The following is a 24,621-nucleotide window of genomic DNA, read 5'->3' on the forward strand; positions in this document are numbered from 1 at the left end:
CCACTTTGCAGTTTCTAAAAACAGTTTTATTTTTAAGAGCAGTTTTAGGTTCATAGCAAAAAGGAGCGGAAAATACAAAGAGTTCCCATATCCTATCTGCCCCCCCCCAACAGCTTCCTACACTATCAACATCTCATATCTGTTGAACCTACGTTGACATATCATTATCATGCAAAGGCCATCATTTACATTAGGGTTCACTTTTGAAATTGTACAGTCTGTGGGTTTGGATAAATTTATAAATGATTGATATCCACCATTATAATATCATCCAGGATAGTTTCATTGCCCTAAAACCCCTCCGTGTGCTGCCTAGTAATCCCACCCTCCCCTCAGCCGCTTTATACTATTGCCATAGTTTTTCCCTTTCCAGAATATTATATTGTTGGGATCATACAGTATGTAGCCTTTTCTGCTTGGCTTCTTTCACTTAGTAATATGCATTTAAAATTCCTTTGTGTTTTTTCATGACTTGATGGCTCATTTCTTTGTAGTGCTAAGATCCATTTCTGATGTACTACAGTTTATTTATGCATTTATCTACTGAAGGACATCTTGATTGCTTCCAAGTTTTGGTATTATGAATAAAAGCTGCCATAAACATTCATGTGCAGGTTTTTGTGGGAATATAGATTTTCAACTCTTTTGGGTAAATCCCAAGGAGCACGATTATTGGATTGTATGGTAGTAGTGGTGGTGTAGTTGCTAAGTCAAGTCTGACTCTTGTGACCCCATGGACTGTAGCCCACTAGGCTCCTCTGCCCATGGGATTTCCCAGGCAAGAATACTGGAGTGGGTTGCCATTTCCTTTTCCAGGGGATCTTCCCGACCCAGGGATAGAACCCAGGTCTCCTGCATTGCAGGTAGTTTCTTTACCAACTGAGCCACCAGGGGAGCCCTGATTGTATGGTAAGAATGTTTAATTTTGTAAGAAACTGACAACCTGTCCTCCAAAATGGCCATACTGTTTACATTCTCATGGGCAGTGAATGGGGCTTCCCAGGTGGCACAGTGGTAAAGAAACTTCCTGCCAGTGCAGGAGATGTGGGTTCGATACCTGGGACACGACTAAGCAAGCATGCAGTGTAGTAGTATCTCTTTGTTTTAATTTGTATTTCGCTGATGAATGATATGGGGCATATTTTCACTTGCTTATTTGCCATCTGTGTATTTCATTAGGGAGGTATCTGTTCAGATCTTTTGCCCGTTTAAAAATCTGATTGGTTGTTTTCTTATTGACAAAGGAGGCAAGAATATACAATGGATTAAAGACAATCTCTTTAACAAGTGGTGCTGGGAAATCTGGTCAACCACTTGTAAAAGAATGAAACTAGAACCACTTTCTAACACCATACACAAAAATAAATTCAAAATGGATTATTATTGAGTTTTAAGAGTTCTTTGTATATTTTGGATAACAGTCTTTTATCAGCTTTTTTTTTTAAATAAGGCAAGATTTATTTCTTCTCAGAGTTTACATGAAACATTGGTTGCTAGTCAGATAGGTCTTTTGCAAACACTTTCTCTCAGTCTGTGGCTTGTCTTCTCATTGTCTTCACATTGCATTTCGTTGCTGTGTCTCCTTGGTCTCTTCTAATCTGTGATAGTTCTCAGTCTTTCTTTGTTTTTCATGAGCTTGACACTTTTGAACAGTATTTTTCTGCTGTCTTATAGTTTGTCTTTCACTTTGGGTGTTTGTTTGTTTGTTTTTTTTTTCATGATTTGATTGATATTGTGCATTTTTGGCAAGAATGCCTTGGAAGGGATGTTATGTCTTTCTCAGTACGTCATACCAGGGAACATGATGTCACTATGTTGTGTTACTGGGGACATTAATCTTAGTCACTTTGTTGAGGTGGCGCCTGCTGGATTTTTCCACTGTAGAGTTACCAATTTTCCTTTTATAATTGATAAATATCTTGGTGGGGGGAGCTACTTCTCAGACTTTTACACACTGATTTTGGCATCTCTTGGTGGAGTTTGCTTACAATAGTTATTGTGGCATTTACCTAAAGGTAATTTTGTATTTCCTTCATTCCATCTATATTTATTAACTGGGATTTTTCTGTAAGGAAAAGCTGTCCCTTCTACCCATTTATTTATATACTCATTTATTTATATCACCATGGACTTAAGAATGTTTATTTTTTTAGTTATAATAAAATTCTGTCATTTTTATTTTGTTACTCAAATTGCTCTATAAAGCTGTTATATTTTTTAACTGACAATGAATTTTTTAAAATAAAAAAAGCTTATTCTTGGGTATTGATTTTATTGAAAAATGAGGTGGGTCATTTTAATTTACATTGCAACTAGTATGGTGATAACACTTTGTTGCTACCATTATTACTGGTTAGTTTTTAGTATCTTGACCAAAATCTATCTGGTTATTCCATCTCTAACCTTAATTGAGACCATTTATGGTTTACTCTGATGAGATGGAGGTGATAGCCTGCATGCACAGTGTAGAAACTGCCTTCCTAATACGCTTTTTAGATCTCATTATGTGACTTTTTAAAAATTAATTTTGCAGTCATTCCTGTGGGCTTATTGGCTTTAAGAGTGTTTTTTAAAGTAGAAAATATTAAACAGTGAAGAGTCTAACCATCACTGGTGCATCTTATCTACATTCTTCAGGGAAAATTAGGCTTAATAAAATATTTGTCATTTCTAATATAACATATTTTCCTGTGCTTCTAAGAAAATAATGATGTGCAGATACAAAAAAATTTAATAACAATTATGATGACATACTTTTATAATTGAATGATTAAATCAGAATTTTTATGAATATTCTGAGTTGAGATTATAATGTGTTTCCTTATTTTTTAGATAGGTTCTTAAAATAGGTTCATACTATCCTTTGAAAAGAATTGAAAACCTGCAAGAATGTTGTTCATACATATCATGGAAATTGCACAGTAAGGGAGATTTTCATGTAAGATTTGTTGAACTAGTTGCATTAATTCATAGCCATACTTGATGAATTAAGTCACAGTGGCTGACATTGATTCTGAATAAATTGACCTAAATAAGTTTGTATTAATGTACTCTTATCTAAAACTAATTTAGCATATTTGTTCTGTTTTTGAAAGTACAGGAATTGCCCTTTAATACTTGTTTCAAATTTGAGTACCTAAACCTTCACACGAGTATAGATTAAATGGCCAGATACATTACTTTTAGAAAGTCGTTATTATTGATTTATTTTAACCCCAATTGAGACAAATAAAATATTGGTTATTGAAAAATGTCTTTTCTTTCCATTACTGTCATCTCACATTAGCCCATCTGAGGGGAAAGACAAAACACAGCTCATTTCACTGTTGTGAGTATTTCTCATTTTACATAAACTCACATTATACTCTCCATCTCTTACGAACTTACAGAGTTAAAAGAGACATTTAGTCTAACAAAGAACTGGTTTTTTTCTGTCTCACAGATGTTTCCATATGTGGATACCGCCATTTTATTTGACTTTAGCCTTTACTTCTTTAGACACTGAGAATTTGTAGATTTCTAACCATTCTAGTCATCTTAGTTTATTATCCACTCTTTTAAGCTAATTTTTAAGCTAAACTAAAAAATTATTATCTTTAAGCTAATAAATGTATTAGCTTAAAAAATACTTAAAATGTATTATCCACTCTTAAAACTCAGCCTGTAGATGTGGTCAAATAGAGTGGGACCATTAATTGTAGATAGGTGGCCAGTTTTATGTAAAGGCACTAGGCTAGGTACTGTGAAATCAAGAAAAATATCTGAGCTAGAAAACCACACCTCAGACTCTAGAACTTCATTTTGTCATGTTTGTATATTGACTTTTAAATAACTTTTTCTAGCTGATATCAGGGTAAAGTTTTGTAATGCTACCAAATCATTGTCTACCAAATGCTACTAAATCACCCCACTTTGGATGTTTAATAATAGCTTACATTTAGCTCTTGACAGTCTACCTAATGCTTTCACATATGGTCACATGTAATCCTCAGGTAGGTATTATTGTTATTCCCATTTTACAGATAGAAAAAATAATTTCTTCAAAGTTACACAGTTGATAAAGTGGCAGAACCTGTTTCAAATTTCAAGTCTTTCTGATTCCACTGGCTTGTCCCACATCTACCTTACCAAGAGGTCTCATTTTAAAATTTCTCTTGATTTGAAGGGATATATGGCTGTCATGTTGATATTCAGTATTTTATGCTTTTCAACTGTTTTCTAATTCATACACTTAACAAAGTTACCAGAACCAATGTTAGTCTTCCTCCAGTATTAAGTCACTATTTATTTTGACATAAAATATTAACCAGATTGTACAAATTCTTCTCAATTACTAATAAGGAAGAGCTAAGCTTCAGAAGGCAATGGCACCCCACTCCAGTACTCTTGCTTGGAAAACCCCATGGACAGAGGAGCCGGGTAGGCTGCAGTCCATGGGGTCGCTAAGAGTCGGACACGACTGAGCAACTTCAGTTTCACTTTTCACTTGCATGCATTGGACAAGGAAATGGCAACCCACTCCAGTGTTTTTGCCTGGAGAATCCCAGGGACAAGGGAGCCTGGTGGGCTGCCGTCTATGGGGTCACACAGAGTCGGACACGACTGAAGTGACTTAGCAGCAGCAGCAAGCTTCAAACATACTTAAAAAAAAAAAAACCAAAACCATCTTTGCACCTGAACTTGCTATATAGAATGAGGTTTTGGAATTTGGGATGTATAGCTGTGACTTAAAAACGCTTTGTTTTGAAGTATAATTGATTTACAATATCGTGTTAGTTTCAAGTGTACAGCATAGTAATTTAGTTATTTTTTCAGATTCTTTTGGGGGTGCATGTATCTCTTCCATTGAGAGTTTTATAAAGCAAGTTTTGATTCTTCCTAATGCTTTGGTTTTCTCGCACTTCTACAGCCTTGATGTACTGGATATTTATAAAACAATTTGGAGTAATTAAACTCTGCATTCTTGTTTTTGTGTACAGCTTGGAATGGTGGAATGGATTGAACCTCCCAAACGAGAACGCAAAGCAAACTATGCTGTGGATGCCTACTTCAGAGAGGCTTTACGTGTTAGTGAGCCCAAGGTTCCAAAGGTAAAGCAGTATGAGGCCAGGTTTCACGTCCTATAGCAGAATTCTCTTGTAGCATGGTCTCTGATTCAGATTTACTTATATTAGTACTAAATCTTAGTCTCTAAAATATAACAGTACAGAAAAGTACTTGATATGCCCCAGCCTTATGAATGGATTCCATTGTATTTATTTTTCTATGTATAAAAGAAATAATAAAAGATAAGTTCACTTCATGAACTGAAACAAATATGTGTGTAATGCATTTTTTCCCCCACAGGCTCCACGACCTCCAAAACAGCCAAATGTTCAGGATTTTCAATTTTTCCCACCACGTTTATTTGAGCTCCTTGAAAAGGAAATCCTTTATTATAGGAAGACAATAGGCTATAAGGTAATTTTTCAGTTTTTTAGATTAGCACAATATAATCTTTTAAGCTAATGTAATGTATTAAGCTAGACTAGAAAGTGTTCCATTTTAATGTGAGAGAACCTAAGAGTAAATAAAAATAGTGGTGTTTTTAAAACCAAAGAGAAGGTTTTTACTAGAAGTAAAGTATCAAACTACCCAGTCACTAGTGAGATCATCACTAAATGAGATTAATGGAGAATTTTCTAATATTTTAAAAATATTTAAAAATATTAAAATTTCATTTTATTTTAATAATGCTAGTGTTCAAGTGCTCAAAGAATATGTAGAATAAGTAATAGGTATGTATTTAGATAGAAGTGAATGTATGGTAGATGATAAGAAATTTTTGATTATTTTCCTCAAAATGACCAAGAAATAATGTTTTCTTGTTGATTGCTCATAGATTGATAGAAGCCCCGGTGGTGGTTAGTAGATTATGTTCACTTAGGTGTTAAAATAATGATAAATATGATAGTGAATTGTGGAATTTAAAAATGATCTTTTGGAATTCAAATTTCTTATTTATATGGGTAGATAGGAACCTATTTACAGTGAGTGAAATTTAAAGTTTGTGATACTAAAGCTATCACATTGAGAGATTAAGCATTCCAGGCTATTTTCTATATGTTGAAATTGGCTTCTTAGTGAATGGAAAGAGATGACCAAAGGTATAATAATCAATAGTATGAACAAAATTATGCAGATATTAACACTAATAATAATTTTATAAAGATTTTTGTTTTATGAATTTGAAACTGTGTTTTAAAATTTATTGTGAATCTTTATCATAAATGGAACTATGACCAATTATTTTGATTAGTAACTGTCATGTGCCTAGAAGAGCTCCATACATATATATAAGATATTTATAAGTTAGTTCATATTTTGGAACTGAATGACTCTCTGGAATGTTTCTACTATTTGTCCAGAGTTAGAGCACTGTCTTTTGAAATAGAACAGAAAAGTTTTGCTTGCTGTTTATGTACCAAAGTTTAGATATATTTAAATAGGGATAAGAAACTTAAGGTGAATGTAAGTGGAAATGTATATATAAATAGGAACAAGAAAGTTAGGGTGAATATAAATGTAAACATTTATAAATAAAGTGGCTAGTTATAATCTGGTTAGGGAAATGTGATTAAATTTGAATGTATTTAACCAGCAGGACTGGATAAAATCCTTCTTAGGAAGTTGTAGAAGAGTAAAGTACTCATGGTTGAACATCAGATCAGGCATAAAACCAGCTTCAAAGAAAGTGAAAACAGTGATACGTTTGAAGAAACAGGCAAATTATAGGTTCAAAATGTAAAATAAAAATAGTAAAATTAATAAAGTAGTGAATAAGATTTTATGAGGTAAGCATATATATACATGATCCCACTAGGGATTATTAAACATTTTAGATCATTATTTTCTGTTACTTTTATTGACTGTTATTAGTGAGACTTGAGAGGAGAATCAAATTGAAATGTTAGACCTCAGTTAGTAATCAACCAAATATCTGTGTAGAACATCTGATAATTGGATAATGCTTTACCACTTCATTTGATTTCTAAGAAATGCTATGAGATAGGTTTTGTTATCACCTCTATATAATAGGTGAGGAAACAAGTTTGGAGAGGTTAAATGACTTATTTAAGGTCAGGTAGCTAACAGAGTTGCCAAAGGTGCTGGTCTCAAACACAGGTTCTAAGCAGTCTAATGCTATGCTCTTACCACTCAGACATTCGGGGCTATTTCTGCATGTGACATAACTCTGCTTCTTTCTGCAGCCCTAAATAAGGACTGTGTTTACAGTGGTTTGACATGTTGTTTGGGAGGTGAGCCAAGTGGTAGTCAAGTAGCAGCAATAAAAAAATCACCTCTGTTAATATAGCTGTTTATACTCCTTCTTTGGAGATACTGAAATTCTGTTCCCTGTGATAATATAGTGCCCACCACATTCTCACCACAGCTCTGGTTTTAATGTAAACAGTGCCTGTCATTACAGGCAATTCTGGTTAGGGGTTGGGGGTCTTACATGAACAGTTGGGCAGTGGCCAGCTGGAAGGAGATGGAGGAGAGAGGAAACTTTAGAAGAGAGAGGAATGAAAGTACAGCTTTTAAAGGGTGATAGGGAGGAAGATGAGAGAAGAGAGGAAAGGGATGAGTGATGAGAGGGAAGGGCGTGGAATCCATGCTATGGCACCTTCCTGTGTTCTGTTCCTCACCTCCTGGAGAGAAGTGACAAGAAAGGGAGTGTGAGTGAAAGGAGAGCTGTTTTTCATTTAAGACATATTCATCGAGTGCTCCCCTGTGCCAGATTCTATGCCAAGCTCTGAGGATAAACTGGTGAATAAGACAAGGGGGTTCCTCACACATGGTACTTAACATTTTAATGGGAGAGGAAGACATTACGCTGAAAGCACAGAGTAGTAACTTTCTTTGGTTTCAGTGCTTATAAAGGGTGCTACGAGGGAGCATAACGTGGGTATCTAACGTGGACTGGGAGGGCAGGGAGGTGGTCTCTAAGGATCAGCATTAAAGCTGAGATCAGAGAGATGCATAGGAATTAGCCAAGTGAAGTGTGGAAGATAAACGCTAGGTTGGGGAGCCACAGGTACAGAGGTGTTGTAGGAAGGAAGAGTGCCCCTTTAGAAACACTCCCCAGTGTTGCTGGGGAGTGGTGAGAAGGAGAATGACAGATGAGTGGGTTGAGTTGGATCATGTGGAGCATTGAACATTAATTATAGGTCATATTAATTAGGTGGAACTTTAGAGCAAAAGAAAGCCTTTGAGATGTTTTTTTAAGGCAGAGGGGTAGGTGGGTGATGCAATAATAACAGCAGATGCTTATTTAGTCCTTACTTGTGTTGCTTACTCTCCTCAGTTTAAAATGATTAGTTCATCCTTCTCAGAAGAGCCCTGGAACTATATACCTATTTTACAGATGGGGAAACTGAGGCATAGAGAGGTTAAGTAATTTGCCCTGAGTAATTTGCTCAAGGTCAAACCACTTATAAGAGGTAGAGTATGATCAGCTTTACATTTTTAAAAACCACTCTGGCTGCAACACAGAGAATGGTGAGTTTCTCCAGGGAAACCCAGCCAGGAAGCTGCCACAGTGTGAAGATGAAAAGATGGAGGTGGCTGGGAGTGTGGTGGTGGGTTGGAGGTGGAAGGAGAATGATCCCCTGGCACTCCACTCCTAGTCCCAAACTCTCCTCAGCCCCATCTGGGATTTCCTTTGTATTGTCTTAAGACTTCCCTTGGTCCTCCATATGCATACTTAGCTGAGGATTTACAAAACAAAGAAGAAAATATTCTGGATGTTGGTTCTTTCTGAACCTTGTCTCTTCCATTCTTTACCAGGGGCTACAGACCTGAGCTAAGGTGGGTGCTTTAATTGGGTGGATCTTGTGTTTGAGTACAGTTGTCCCTCAGTATCTGCGGGGCATCGGTTCCAGAAGCCCCCACAGGTACCACAATCCGTGGATGCTCAAGTCTCTTTAATAAAATGGTGTAGGATTTGCATGTAACCTATGCAAATGTGACCATATATTTTACATCATGTCTGTATTACTTACAATACCTAATCCAATGTAATTGCTATGTAAATAGGTATAAATACAATGTGAATGCTACGTAAATAGTTACCTGCATGCAGCCAAAACCAATTCACATTTTGCTCTTTGGAACTTTCTGGAATTTTTTTTCCCGAATATTTTTTTAATCTGAGGTTGCTTGAATCCACGGATGCAGAACCCACAGATACAGAGGGCCGACTGTATGGACAGATGAGCATGGCATGTTAATCATCTGCAAAAGCTTCCTGTTAAGGACGATGTGGTATTGATAAGTGTTGGGCATATCTTCTCAAGGATATATAGCATTGATTTTTTTTCCCCTACTAAACCTCCAGAAAACTCAACCCAAGCCACAAAAGTGAATGGAGCAATAGTTTGTTCTCAGATAAACGGGACCGTCGTAATGGAGTTTCCTGATACTCTGTACATAGTTAAACTCTCAAAAAGGGACTCCTCTCTCCCTTTTTTTTGCTTAAATGATTGTTAGCCCAGGGATTACAGGTTCTGTGTGAAGCTGGGGGCACTGTGGTGCATGGTTCCATTTTGCCCATTTTGAGTCCCCACAGTCACGTTCTGTAGTGACTTGGGGTGGAGCTAGTGAGGGACTCAGTAGGTTTGAAGCAGTTGGTAAATAGCATTTTTCTCCAAGGCCTGCTTATTTGCATTTTTATTTCCTATTGTGTTTTTTTCCGCTCCATACTCAGCTTGACAAAGTCACAGCAGTATTGTTGATAATAAGATCTGGAATTGAAGAGTTTTGTTTTATTTGAAGCTGAGAGAAGTAGTTGTTTTACTCTCACCACTTGGTGGAGAGCTGTGTATTATGTGCCAGTTTTCCCTGCTGTCTAAGTTTTGACCTTGTTCCAAGTTAAACATATTCAGAAGCTTCATTGCTCTTGTGACTTAAAGGAGTTACCCTAATGCTTTTAATTACTTGTTCACTAAAACCTTTCTGTCGGAAGAAGGTGACTGAATTGAAATTTCAATTGCAGAATTTTAAAAATCCAGAGTATCCAGAAGTCCCATGGAGTCTAAAGACCTACAGTGAAAGAGTTTTGCCGTAGTAGAAGCTGAAGAAGGCTGTAGAACATTCTAACATATATCTTCAGTAAAAAAAAAATTCTTTAGAAGTGGATATAAACATTTGACAAATGCAGGAAGTTCTATGATCTTTGTGAGTTTTGGTAATGTGTCATTGTGGGCCACCTGTTGTGCTGTGGTAGAACTAAAATACGTGAGTTGATTTCAGGTTACTACTTTCATTTTGTGTGTTGTCACATTTAATTCTGTACTCCATATTTCTATGAGATGCTTGCTGAAACTCCTAAGAAAAATGACCCTCCAAAAAGTTTTTCACTTTTCCATGGAACATAGCTCTTAATCACAAATTCCTTACAATCTGACTAGAAATCTAAATCATAATTGAGCTGTTTTCTTGAAAGATAACTTCTTGTATGTTAAGTGTTGCTGGGGACCATCAGTGAGATATATACAATGTGAGTACTTGAGATACTATCTAGGTATCTGTTTAGTCTTTTGGCCTATAATTTGTCTATTTAATTCTTTTATAGCACTTTGAGATCGAGGGAAGCTTAGTGCTCATAAAACCTCATGAGGTGAAAAATGAATACCTTTTAAAAATAATAAATATTAAGAAGTAGATTATTTGTAGGAGATACAGGAATTTAGGAAATTTGAGTCATTTCTAATTAAAAAATTCTAGCAGCTATTTTTGAGTAACTTTTAGAATTAAAATAGTAAATGTAAAATTAAATGTCATTCTCAAGTTTTGCTATATTAAAAATGTGAGCAGTGGATCCTAAAATTTAATGGGTATAATGTAATATTCTGATTTTGCCTTTATTAAAATTCAAGGGATGAATTTTTAGTATTGGGGAGTATCTACACAGGAATAAGCAGTTTATTTTGTGTGGGTATATTATCCATTTTCTATCATAAAAATGAGGTATTTGTGAAATTTGTTGTTAAAGTAAGGGTTTTTGCATATGCAAAGTTTGAAGCTATTTGGTAGAGCAATATCTTAAGATTAAATAGATTTTCCTCAATTAAAATTAAAATTTGAGGCCAAAGTAACTTCATCAGCAATTTAAAGGGTCTGTTAAACTTTTAAAGCTGTGTCTGTAATTTTTTCAACATTTTATTATGAAAAAATTTCAAATATAGAAAAATGTTGAAATAATTATACAGTGAACACCACATATATTCTCCAATTTACATCTTACTGTATTTGCTTTATCACCTATTTAACCATTTCTCCAGCTTTCTATCAAATGAATATCCTTATTTTTTAATGCATTTCTAAGTTACAGATATAAAGCACTTCAATATGCATATCATTAGCCAGAGTTCAATATTTATTTGATTTTTAAGATAAAATTTATATACATTGAAATATATAAATCTTGTGTATCATTTGATGAATTTTGACAAATGGTATGCCCACATGACTGAAGTCCCTACAAAAATATAGAACATTACTGTCCACCAGAAAGTGCATCTTTCCAGTCAATTCCCAAACCCACTCCCCAGACAAACTCACTGTTCTGATACTATTTTCCTCCGTAGATCAGGTTTTTTGTTCTAGAGTTTCACAGAAATGGAATCATATAATATTTGTAAGGCTTCTTTCACTTAGCATAATGTTTTTGAGATTCATCCATGTTGTCTCATTATCAATGGTTCATTCTTTTTTATTGCTGAGTACTATCCCATTGTAAGGAAATAGCACAATTTGCTTATCTAGTCTCTTGTTGACGGACATCTGGACTGTTTTCTGGATTTTGGCTCTTGTAAGTAAAGCTGTTGTAAGCATTCTCCTAAAAGTCTTTGTAACAGTTCAGAGTGAAATTGCTGGTGTGCCGGTAATCTAACAGTGGGATTTAGCTATTGAAAAAAGTTATGTTAAACCGTACATATCACTGGACTACACTTCATTTTTAATTTACAGCTTCCTTTTCATTTCCATTTGCTATCATCCTAGGCCAGGTGACCATACCTCATTTCTAGGTTAGTTTAGCTGGTTCTCTTGCCTCTAGTTGCTTCCCTACTTCAGTCCATCCAGCACAAGGTTTACAGGTGATATAACACTACTCCCTTGTAATCTCCGGTGGCTTGTTGTTGCCTACTGTGTGGTTTGAGAAGGCCTTCTAATTCTGTCTCCACCTGGCCTTGTTTCTTATCCCTTCTCAACATAAACTCCATATATGCTCCTTCTGGTTTTTACCGTCACTGTTTTTGCTTTACTGCTCCAGCCTAGAATATTCTTTCTCTCTTTTCCATCTCCCCAGATCTTTAGAATTCTTAGAGTACAGCTCAGAATTCCACAACTAGGTTGTGAGCTCCTTATGTAGGCAAGGACCGTGTTGGCTGCTTTTTATATTCCAGTGAACACCTGTCATAGTGCTATGGATAAAACAGACATTTAGTCAGTACTTACTAATTTGATTGTCTCGTACTGATGATTACAAATGAATCTGTTTTTTCAGTATGTCTTAAAAAATTTTTCTTTTGGCCACAGCATGCATGTGGGATCTTGGTTCCCTGACAGGGGATCAAACTTGTGCCCTCTGCATTGGAAGCACATCAGGAAGGTCCTTCAGTATTTCTTTTTAATGCCCAGTTAGTAGGTTTCATATTTAAACAACTACTGGATACAATAGTTTGTAAAAACATTTAAGTTACAACCCTGTGGTTGAAATGCTATGAAATATGTATAATGATTAGAGAGATATACCCTAATATGCATTTAAAATTACATCACAGTAAAACCGTGACTATCTGATACCCCTGGAGGATGAGTCATTTATGATAGGTGTGCATTCGAAACAGTGGAAGGCTTACCATCAATCCTGTTCTTGCCATATTTAATGGAATGCTAAAAATAATGTACTATATATGTTATATACCTGCCCTCCTAAATCAATGTGCTGCATTGTCACTGCAGATGCACTTAAAAATGATGTGAGGCTTTGCGCTGAGTAACTTAGTTTATCACTCCATACAGTGAATGCTGCTCCATACTGCTGAACTATATGGGTTGTCTGTGTTCATGGGGCCACACTGAGGCCCCTGGGGCTACATTTTTGACATACAGATGATGGCTGACTGCTTGCTTCCTTGTAGAGCTGAGCTTCTGTCCTCAGTCTTTTGAACTTGAGCTCTCTTCTTCTCAGTTGTCAGTGTATTGCAATTCTCTATACTATGCAGAGATGTATAGTATACACTACACTTTTTGTTGGTCACGGCTGCTGTAGTCTTTTTCCCTTGACTGCAGGTCCCATCGCAGCTGTTTGTGTGCTTTGCTTATCCCTTCCCTCTTATATATATATATAGTCTCTTTCTTTCTCTCTCTCTCTTTTTTTTGCTTCTTCTTTATTCTGTCAATTCTTTCAGTCTTTGCATTTTATGTGAAGATGGTCTATCTCTCCATACCCTGGCAGGCAGTAAAAGCACTCTTTTCTTTTTGCACGCTGAACTGATCAGAGCATTGGATGCAGTCTTCAGGTGCATTGCTACTTCTATACCCTGGTCTATATTGCCAGGTGAATATGGACTCTTTCCGTACTACCAAACTTTGTTTCTGGGCTTGAGGTTTTATTGTATAATGTTGGTGTTGGGGATAATGATATTATTACCATGTATTAATAATATCATAGGGATTTTTTTCGTTCCACAGTATGATTAAATCTAGAATATAATGTGGCATTTAGCAATGGGTTTTTAACTATAAAATACCACATGGCACATTTAAGAACAATTTTACTTTGGTAATATCATGGTAGGAGAAATGTGGAGAGGATCATGTGTCATGGTATGATAATTTACTGTTGAAATAACTCTACATATTGATACAAGTATGCATACCCTTAATTAATTTTTCTCAACAGTTTACTCATAACACATCTCTCGATCTTTAGGTCCCAAGGAATCCTGATATCCCAAATCCAGCTGTTGCTCAAAGAGAGGAACAAAAAAAGATTGATGGAGCTGAACCTCTTACACCAGAAGAGACTGAAGAAAAAGAAAAACTTCTCACACAAGTAAAATATTTTAAGTGATTGAAATACTTTTAGTCAACCAGTAGAAGAAAAGAAAATATAGATCACACTTATTTTTTTATTGTATGGGCCTGGTACCCTGATCAGACACACCAGCAAAGCACAGGGCCATAGTGTAGACATATATTTAGATCAACAATCCCTATTTTTTAATCTCTTATATAAAACAGTTTTGGAAATACTAAAAGATACATAAATGAAAAATATGTGTCAATTATTAGAAATAAGACATACATTTTATCAATTATACTAAAGTCACTTAACCCACATATGAATCCTGATAGACAATAATTACTAGCATATTCTTAAAATATTTATTTTATTGATTATGAGCTGTCTTCTGAAATTATACTCTACTAATCTTTTATTTATGGAATGACTTCATAATCCTCAAAATGCCTCATATCCTTTCTTGAAAAGAATTTTAATACAATGGTGAGAAATTTCTGAAACTTTTAAAGATACTTATTGTATAGTTAAAAGTTATTAAATATTTAAATAATATTTATATTTACTAATAATTAAATATAAACATTTTCATTTGAACAATATATTGATGCTTTCTGGTCATTGTTGCTTTAATGAGTTTTATGAGTGACATAACTTCCAAAATAATCTGTAGAAGATAAAAGAATTACAGTGCAAAAGGTACTTAAAAATAATAAATAAAAATGTGTTCTACCTTAGTATAGAAAAGAGCCAGAAAGATTTATTATTCAACAGATTTTTTGAGCAATATGCAAAACACAGTGCTAGGAAATTTTCCATATTAATTACTGAAAGTTCATTTTATATTTATATATTATTTTTATATAGGTCTTTTCTTTGTTATAACATGTAATTTTATTGAATGAATTTTTACAAATTACATTCATAAGTTTCTGAGCCAAATGCCTGGAAGTCATAAAGTTCAGTTGGAAAATGTAATTGCGACTGGCTAAATATTAGGACTTCAGTTCAGTTCAGTTCAGTCGCTCAGTCGTGTCCGACTCTTTGCGATCCCATGAATCGCAGCACGCCAGGCCTCCCTGCCCATCACCAACTCTCAGAATTTACTCAAACTCATGTCCATTGAGTCGGTGATGCCATCCAACCATCTCATCCTCTGTTGTCCCCTTCTCCTCCTGCCCCCAATCCCTCCCAGCATCAGAGTCTTTTCCAGTGAGTCAGCTCTTCGCATGAGGTGGCCAAAGTATTGGAGTTTCAGCTTTAGCATCAGTCCTTCCAAAGAACACCCAGGACTGATCTCCTTTAGAATGGACTGGTTGGATCTCCTTGCAGTCCAAGGGACTCTCAAGAGTCTTCCCCAACACCACAGTTCAAAAGCATCAATTCTTTGGTGCTCAGCTTTCTTCACAGTCCAATTCTCACATCCATACATGACCACTGGAAAAACCATAGGCTTGACTAGACGGACCTTTGTTGGCAAAGTAATGTCTCTGCTTTTGAATATGCTATCTAGGTTGGTCATAACTTTCCTTCCAAGGAGTAAACGTCTTTTAATTTCATGGCTGCAGTCACCATCTGCAGTGATTTTGGAGCCCAAAAGAATAAAGTCTGACACTGTTTCCCCATCATATTAGGACTTACCATAGAATAAAATAAAATATTTAAATATTCATGTTTTATTTTCAAAATTTATTTCCTGAACACAAAAATAAAGTTATGGTCTTAGAATGTTCCCTGGCTTGCAGTATATTGTAAATGTACAACATATTGTGAACATACAATCTCAAGTGAGAAATTGCTTTTGTTTGTAATTAGAAACAAAATCAATTTTTTGTCCCTCTTAGTACTTGAAGTCATTTTTAGTCATTTTTCTCTACTGCCCTAAATAATTAATCTTTCAAAAAATCACAGGAGTACAAAGGAACAAAATGTGGCAGAAAACTTTATCAACTAGAGGTTAAGGATAGAGTTTTGCTTTGTTGAGGTTATCACATTTATGTGGGTTGGGGCATGAGGAATGGAAGACAGAAATTTAGTCTTGTGACTTCAGAGACATGCTAATAAATACCAAAGAGACTGAAAACACTGATTGGTCAAACTGTTCTCTTTTAGGAAAGAAATTGAGTGGGCCCAATAACACCGTTTATAGAAATCTTATTTATGAATATAATTTTGAACAGAAATTATTTATTCATAGTAGTTTGGAATGATGTAAAGAGTTATAAAAATTTTTCTTCAGTCTTTTTTTCTTTATGTATTTTTTTGATTTAAAGCGTCAACAATTTTTTTCTTAATTTACATGGGAACATGTCTGTGAAAAAAATGAAGTACTGGAATATCCAGGACTTCAGCATTTATATTAGCATTTTTATTTTATGCATTTGTATTTTAATGTAGTAGGCATCTATAAAATATGGAGTTAAAAACTATATAATATCTTGGAACTATAAATCAGTTTTTAGTACTTAGAGGGAAATATATTCTCTTTATGATAGAAAAGCAGTTATTTTTGCAATAACACTATTCAACTTTTGATTCCAACATAAAACTGGGATTTTATAAGAAGAAAAATTTTAAGTCTTTTGAACTGTTTTTAATGTATTGTTGTATAGAACTAAATAGAACAATATTTGGATTTGTTAATTTAACCTCTATTGATGATGCTTGCTTTCTTGTTCACAGGGATTCACAAACTGGACTAAGCGAGATTTCAATCAGTTCATTAAAGCTAATGAGAAATATGGAAGAGATGACATTGATAATATAGCTCGAGAGGTGGAGGGCAAATCCCCTGAGGAGGTCATGGAATATTCAGGTTTGTATATATAACTTCAAAAATGGTGTTTTACTTGTAACCTTATGCATTTCTTTGTGTCAGTTTAATTATACCTTTGTTCAAAGACCTTTCAACTTTTATGAATAAACTGTAGGTGAAAGTATAAAATATAATTGCATTTCTATGAAAAGATGATAAGACTTACAAAAACAAATTGCTGTTGTCCCTGCTAGTTCGCTAATAGAGCGAAGTATAGCACTGATAAAACAAGGGTAGCTAGTGGATGATCATCTTCTGGGCAAGTCAAGTTCTGGACTTCAGTTTCAGTGGATGGAATTAGTGTTTTTCTAGGTTGTCCTTGAAGTAGAGGATTCCTATCAGGTTCTTTTAGATCCTCAGGCACTCTCAGGGTTTCTGTTTGCTCCAGGGAGGTTATATGAATTCCATTAACTCCAGGCAAGCTGGAGTAGATCTGAAAAGACTGCTTGAATAAATCTGTTGACAGGTCCTAGAATCAACTCCCTCTCTTACTCAGCTGTGTCTTTGGTCTTGACCAGAACTAAATTATGTGCCAACTCCCTCTCTTACTCAGCTGTGTCTTTGGTCTTGACCAGAACTAAATTATGTGCCAAAGCATATGGAATAAATACTGATTACAATGTCACAGTGCAGCCAACCTCAGGCTTCTGAAAACAAATCTTTTAAAATAGACAAGTATGTGTAGTAAGTTTTCTTTATGTAGAACATAGGAAGTTTCTAAAGGCCAAATAGGTTGAGCTCTCAAATTTAGCCACTTCACTTTCATTTTTCACTTTCATGCATTGGAGAGGGAAATGGCAACCCACTCTAGTGTTCTTGCCTGGAGAATCCCAGGGACGGAGGAGCCTGGTGGGCTGCCATCTATGGGGTCACACAGAGTCAGACATGACTGAAGTGACTTAGCAGCAGCAGCAGCAGCTGTATAGAACCTAGAACATTTCTCCCCATAGAAATGTTACAAAGTAGGTTTAGGTTTCTGTGCTAGCCCCTCAAAGCCTACTTAGCCTAACAAGTGAAATTCTATATTTTTGCTGTGAAAAATAGTAAGGAGGAAACATTGAAATACTAATAAATATGCCAAAGATTAATACAGACTAGGAACAACATTTTATTTATTTTTAGTGCTAGTGCTTGAATAAGTCTATGTTTAATTAGGGAGCAGATACTTTATTTTTCTTTTGGAAATGTGAAAGAGCCTTCTGGTGATTTCCAGGGACTTTAGAGATGGATTATATTGAGTTGTTATTGTATAACATCAAGTCTATGAATGTTCTTTACTTTGATACCAGCATAACATTACTACTGCTGTTACCATTTGCCACATAAGTTTAGGGTATTTGGAGACTTAAAAAGGGGTAAAATAGAGGAGAGAGTTAAATTTTAGCAGCAAGAGTTGAATGAAAATAGTGTAAAAAGATATGTGCTGAGAAATTTTCTGAAGTAGAATTTTATTCAAAAGACAAGAAGGGGAATAAGCATCAATGTGTATGAAGTTGCGAGAAAAAAAAAGTTGATTAGAGAAGATATTATGTCAGATATTCCTTCAAGTTGACATCAGGCCAGGTAGGATGACTAACTCAGGACAGCTTAATTGGGGCTGTGCTAGAGGATATAATGTTCAAATAAAAGCATAGCTTAAATCAGTATCTGTATTATCTTTTGAAATTGTAGTCATCTGAGATGGATAATTAAAAACTTCATAATAGGGACTTCCCTGGTGGTCCAGTGGCTAGGACTCTACCCTCCCAGCGCAGGGGGCCTGGGTTCAATCCTTGTCAGGAAACTGGATCCCACATGCTGTAACTAAGATAGAATATCCCGCTTACCGCAACTAAGACCTAGTGCAGCCAAATAAATGAAAATAAATAAATAAAATAGAAAAAAAAGCTTCATAATATTTTATGAAAGGAAAATTGCTGACCTAAAATCTTCTTGTTGAGGTCTTACTTGTAAATGAAAAGAGGCATTTAATACCCCTCATTTATTACACCTTAAGAGTATTTAATAATTGAACATATATATATATATATATATATGTGCATGTGAAAGTGAAGTCGCTCAGTTGTGTCCAACTCTTTTTGCAACCCCATGGACTGTAGCCTATCAGGTTCCTCCATCCATGGGATTTTCCAGGCAAGAGTACTGGAGTGGGCTGCCATTTCCTTCTCCAGGGGATCTTCCCAGCCCAGGGATCGAACCTGGGTCTCCTGCATTGCAGACAGACACTTTACCGTCTGAGCCACCAGAGAAGCCCTGTATATATGCATATATATGTATATATATATATGTCTATATATACTGATGAATCTGAATCTTAAGTATAAACAGTATAAGTTCACTGCATCCTTTCCTGCTAATTCTTCATTCTATAGTTCCTTGGATTCATTTATGTAAGATGACAGAATTGTGAAATAATAACTCTTGTTTTTTTCAGCTGTATTTTGGGAGCGTTGCAATGAATTACAGGACATTGAGAAAATTATGGCTCAAATTGAACGTGGAGAAGCAAGAATTCAACGAAGGATTAGTATCAAGAAAGCCCTGGATGCTAAAGTACTATATTTCCTAATTGTCAAATTACCAATAGATTGTTCCAGTTGATGATTAAATGGTGATTAGCTTTGACTTATTACTACTGCATATTTAGTTAAAAGCACTATTTTGTTTAAATCTATAGATTGCAAGATACAAGGCTCCATTTCATCAGTTACGTATTCAGTATGGAACTAGCAAAGGAAAGAACTATACTGAGGAAGAAGATAGATTCCTGATATGTATGTTACACAAAATGGGCTTTGATAGAGAAAACGTGTATGAAGAATTGAGACAGTGTGTTCGGAATGCTCCTCAGTTTAGATTTGACTGGTTTATCAAGTCTAGAACCGCCATGGTATGTATTCCTTTCTTGTTTATTTCCTCCTACTTTTTATTTTGAAAAATTTCAAGCATCACATATCCTTCACTTAGATTCTGTACCACATTGGCTTTCTCCTCTTACTAGTATATGCATATGTGTATATATATGTATGTGTGTGTGTGTATATATACTTACATACATAGAATCTATCTATACATACAGAATATATATATTTTACTCAGAAATTCAGAAACACAGCTATATTCAGAAATCTAGATCTGTATTTTCTATTTATTAATATACAGATCTATGTTTCTAAACCATTTGAAAGTAGGTCACAGACATCATGTGTTCACCTCTAAATACTTCAGCATTTATCACCTAAAAATAAGTGTTTATCTCTTAAATAAAAATATTTTCCTCCATGAGCATAATACCATCATCCTACCTGAAAATATTAACATTGATTCAGTAGTATCATCTCGTATACAGTCCATGTACAAAATTTTCCACTTGTCCCCAAAGTGTCTCTTATAGCTGTTCTTTTAAATTGATGAGCCAGTCACAGTTCACATACTGCATTTGGTTGAGTCTCTTTAGTCTCTTCAATCTACAACTTTTGTTTTTCACGACAGTGACTTTTGTAAGGTACCCAGGCTCATTTTGTAGAATGCCCAACATGTATCTCATTGTTTGCTCACTGTTAGATTTAAGTTAAGCATTTTTGGCAACCGCCCGCCTAAGTGATGTGTACTGCATCATATCAGGAGGCTCATTATGTCAGGTTGTCACACTCTTGGTGATGGTGAGTTTGATTACAGGGTTAATATGGTGACCATCAGAGCTCTCCACTTTAAAGGTAGTTTCCCCTTTGTAATGAGGCAGGTGATATTTGAGACTGTGTGAATAACTTAATTTATTTTTAATGAGAAGGAATTGTTGCCTGAGTTTTTGTAAGAGTATCATGAGACCGAATAATTAAGAAGAGATTTTATTTTAGCTTGATGTAATTTCTTGTTACTTTCTGACATGAATTGTGTTCCTGTTAAATCCTAATGCCACTTAGTGTTCTTGCTGGTATGGAAATAAATGCTGGTATGGAAAGAGTCGTGTTCGACTCTTTGCGATCCGACCCCATGGACTATACAGTCCATGGAATTCTCCAGGCCAGAAGCCTATCCCTTCTCCAGCAGATCTTCCTGACCCAGGAATCGAACTGGGGTCTCCTGCATTGCAGGTGGATTCTTTACCAACTGAGCTATCAGGGAAGCCGGAAATAAATGCAACATGTTTTTAATGTTGGCACGTCAGTCTTTTGTTAGTTGAGTTAATTAAGACAAAATAGATTCATATAGCCTAAAAGAGTTGGACACGACTGAGCGACTGAGCGACTGAACAACAACAACAAAACATTAAAAGTAGCCAGAACCAACAATCCAAACCGTGGACATTTTTCTTTAGTTTCTATTACAAATGTTTTCTTGGCCAAAAGTTCATAGAGATGTGAAGCTATGCTTGATATTTTGTCTGACCCATTTTATATTCTCAGTTCAAATTGAATAAAAAGAAAAGTATGACTTGCTATATTGAAGGTGCTAATTTTGGTGGATGCTTTATAAATCACATATTTTGTGTTAAAACTTAACACAAATTTAGAGTGTTCCTGGATTGTTATTAGACTGTGTCTATCAAGTTTATGGAATACATAATACTGAGAGAGGTAGCAAATACTTTGGATCAAGCTTGGATCAAGCCAGAATACAAAAGGAACTAGAGAAATTGTAATGATGAATCGATTGAATCTCCCTTGCTGCATGTCAGTAATAGGGATGAATGTAAAGTGCTGTACTTGTATAAAGGAATAGGAAGAGGTATAAATGTTAGTAATACACAGTAGAAAGAACTGAGGAAAGAATAAAAAAGATGAGGATTAATCTGTAGCATGAAGGACTGATGTTGGAGGGAAGAGTTGTTTGACAGGTTCTTTGGATCATTGAAATAGACTATTGAAGAACAGTGTAGAATAGCTTTTCTATTAGCTTTGAAAATTAGATTCTATTTTGAAGACTTTGGCCGTGAGCTTGTTGGCCTTTTAAGGTGCCTTCTAGCTTGATGCATCTATGACCATGTTTAGCAGAGAACTCCTTTCAAAAGCCAGGCATTTAAAATTTTTAGCCATTTGGCGTTTTATGCATATAGTTATCTAATTTACAGCAGCATTAACAGCTTGTAAAAGATGAATACCCACCTGCATTTGTTGATGAATTATGTTTTAAATCATACATGCCCTTTTATGTGATGGAACATTTGCAGAGTTTTGTATATTATTTCAGTGATATTTTACTACTTTTTGCGGGTTGAGTTTAATGCTGTTTTCGGTTTCTGGAAACATTAAGCTAAAGCAGTAGGGTGAAACAGATTCAGAAGTGCAGGGGAAATCTTACATTATTTGTAATATGAACATGACTGTAGAACTATGTAACCTTATTTCATTTTCTAGGAAAAAAACCAAGTGTATTGTTAACGACCACTAGATGTCTCTGAACTCCCTTGTAAAGAATCTTTTCCTCCATCTTTCTACAAAACATTTATGTCTTTCTTTACCAAGAGGTTTAAATCTTTAATGTATGTTTTTCAAAGAGTAGATATTAACTACATACGTGACTGAAAAATGAAACTTTTGTCTTAAAAACGAAGACAATTCTGTCCTTAATTATGTTCTGGAAGGTGGAATTTATGATTTCTAAAGAATCTTTAAAAACACATAGTAGCTTATTTCATAGTAAATATTTTAATCCAGAGTTTTTGTTACGTTTTCCACTATATCCTTTCCTTCCTAGTTAATGGGTAATTTTTATGTTTCTGGATTTAGACTATGTAGACCATCTTTTTAGAATGTTTCATGATAATATAAATCATTAGGGAATTAAAAAATGGATTACTGTTATTTCTAGATGATCTCTTTTCCCCTCATTTTAAACAATTGGTCTTGTATAGTGGATCATTCACAATCTAGGAAGTGAAACTTCCCCCTTGAAGGAGGCAGTTGTGATTTCCAAAATTAAAATAATTTGCTTCGTTAAAAAACCCCAAAATACAGAGGATATAACTTGATTCATTATGTGAGTGTGTCACTGTGTTCAAATTAACATTTTATTAATGATTAAACCTTAAACTTAGCTTACTAAAGAAGCTGTCTTTAAAAACAGTCTTGCTTAAAGATGACTTTCCCAGAGACACCAATAAATAGTGTGAAATACTTAGAAAAAAATAGAAACTTTGGTAGTTATATTTTATTCAGAGATCTCAAACTACTGAATTCATGGCTTCTGACTTAACTAACAGTCTTAAAATGCTTAAAGGCATGAACCTTCACTTCTGAATATGCCACATTTTGAAAGCCTTCAGCTAAAGGTTGAAAATTTCTTTGAGGCTCTTTTCCATTTAAAAATGCTGGCTATACAAAAGAGAAAATGAGTTTTAGTTCCATTTCTCTGTGCTAAAAAGATTGTGATTTCTTTCTCTGAGAAATTGTGTGGTCTTTAAGTAAGTAATCAGTCTCTATTGAACTACATAAACAAGTAGGAAGGATATGATCAATTTAGATTTTTAAGCTCAGAGCATATGAATTGCTCTACCATTTTCCTTCTAAGAAAAAAAATGTATTATAGTGAGGTCTTAGTCTTAGGACATTTAAAACTATCAGAATTAAAAGTATCTTTGCCGGATGACTATAAGAAGAAAAGATAATACTTTGTATAGTACCTTTTATATTATAAGGTTGCCAATCCCTTTATCAACAGTAGCTCATTAATTCCTTTTACTGAATGAATTTCAGGGCACTATCTTCATTCATTTAGTGACAGACTGATATGACTGGGATATTTGAAAAGAATCTGAGAAGTCTGAAAGATCTAGCACATTAGTCAGTTTACTGGAAAGGACATATTGAAAGTATCCAGAGTTTAATCAGTAAGTCCTTGCTCCTTCTTAAGTTCTTTGAAGTACTCAAAGGATAAAAAGCAGAATTTGGCTCTCTGAAATAAAGAACATTTCTTGATATAGCGACTATACTTCCTTGGCAAGGTTTCTCTGACTCTTCATTTTAGCCAAAAAATACTCTTAATTTTTAGACTCTAGGGAGTTTTTTCTTTCCTCTCTTAGACTCTCAAGAAGCTCTGTGTGCATATCCTGTGGCCATGGACCTTAGAGTTGAATGAAAGTATTAATAATTCGTGATTACAATTGCCTCGCCTTTTGTGGTAGTTCAAATGAATTTTTTAGGTAGTATTTCAGAGAATTACACACTGTTGTACAATGTAATAAAAATTTCATGTTATTGCTGTTTGTTTTCAAATCACAGCTTTATTATTAATGAAAGTGTTCCTTATTTAAAATTAAGAACATGGCATTCCTCATTAGAGTTGTAGGAGAAAAAAGACTTTTTAGAAAATATTGCTATAGCTTTTTATGAGCTTGCTTCCCTTTTTGTAGGTTTATCTGTGATAGTAAACATTAATTAAGTTATTAGTTCAGCACAGGATATTTGATAAATTATCTGTCCAGTCAGAGAAGAATTTTCTTTATAGATACTTTAGAAAAACAGAAGTCAAGTTAAAAAATTTCCAAGCTATTCTGTGGTCACAATGACACTTTTGTTTGTTGCTTATGCAGTGTAGCCTAGGAAATTTTATAAGGAAGGCCACTCATGATTTTTCATTTTATGTACTAGTACTTAAATTGTGTGATAACAGCTAATATTGGTATCTTAGAGCATTACTTTCTTAATGAAATGTGAGGATATGAATTAATACATTATTCAAAAAATTGGTAAAATATAAAATTATTGATGAGTTCTTGACTATAGAATTGTTAAAA

The 24,621-nt window shown here is 34.8% G+C and overlaps 1 protein-coding gene across 6 annotated transcripts in view; it reads left to right on the forward strand.

Annotated features, from left to right (window-relative positions):
* SMARCA1 (SNF2 related chromatin remodeling ATPase 1) overlaps positions 1–24,621 on the forward strand; it is a 72,803-nt gene that overhangs the window by 38,571 nt on the left and 9,611 nt on the right. For all 6 annotated transcript variants that reach the window (XM_070365400.1, XM_070365401.1, XM_070365402.1 and 3 more), the window contains 6 exons: positions 4,980–5,090; positions 5,347–5,460; positions 13,982–14,104; positions 16,754–16,886; positions 19,321–19,439; positions 19,564–19,776. In XM_070365400.1, the coding sequence (XP_070221501.1) occupies positions 4,980–5,090; positions 5,347–5,460; positions 13,982–14,104; positions 16,754–16,886; positions 19,321–19,439; positions 19,564–19,776 (813 nt within the window). The remainder of the gene's footprint in view (positions 1–4,979; positions 5,091–5,346; positions 5,461–13,981; positions 14,105–16,753; positions 16,887–19,320; positions 19,440–19,563; positions 19,777–24,621) is intronic.

Source organism: Bos mutus, chromosome X (assembly GCF_027580195.1).
Source record: "Bos mutus isolate GX-2022 chromosome X, NWIPB_WYAK_1.1, whole genome shotgun sequence".
In the NCBI taxonomy this organism is placed as follows: domain Eukaryota; kingdom Metazoa; phylum Chordata; class Mammalia; order Artiodactyla; family Bovidae; genus Bos; species Bos mutus.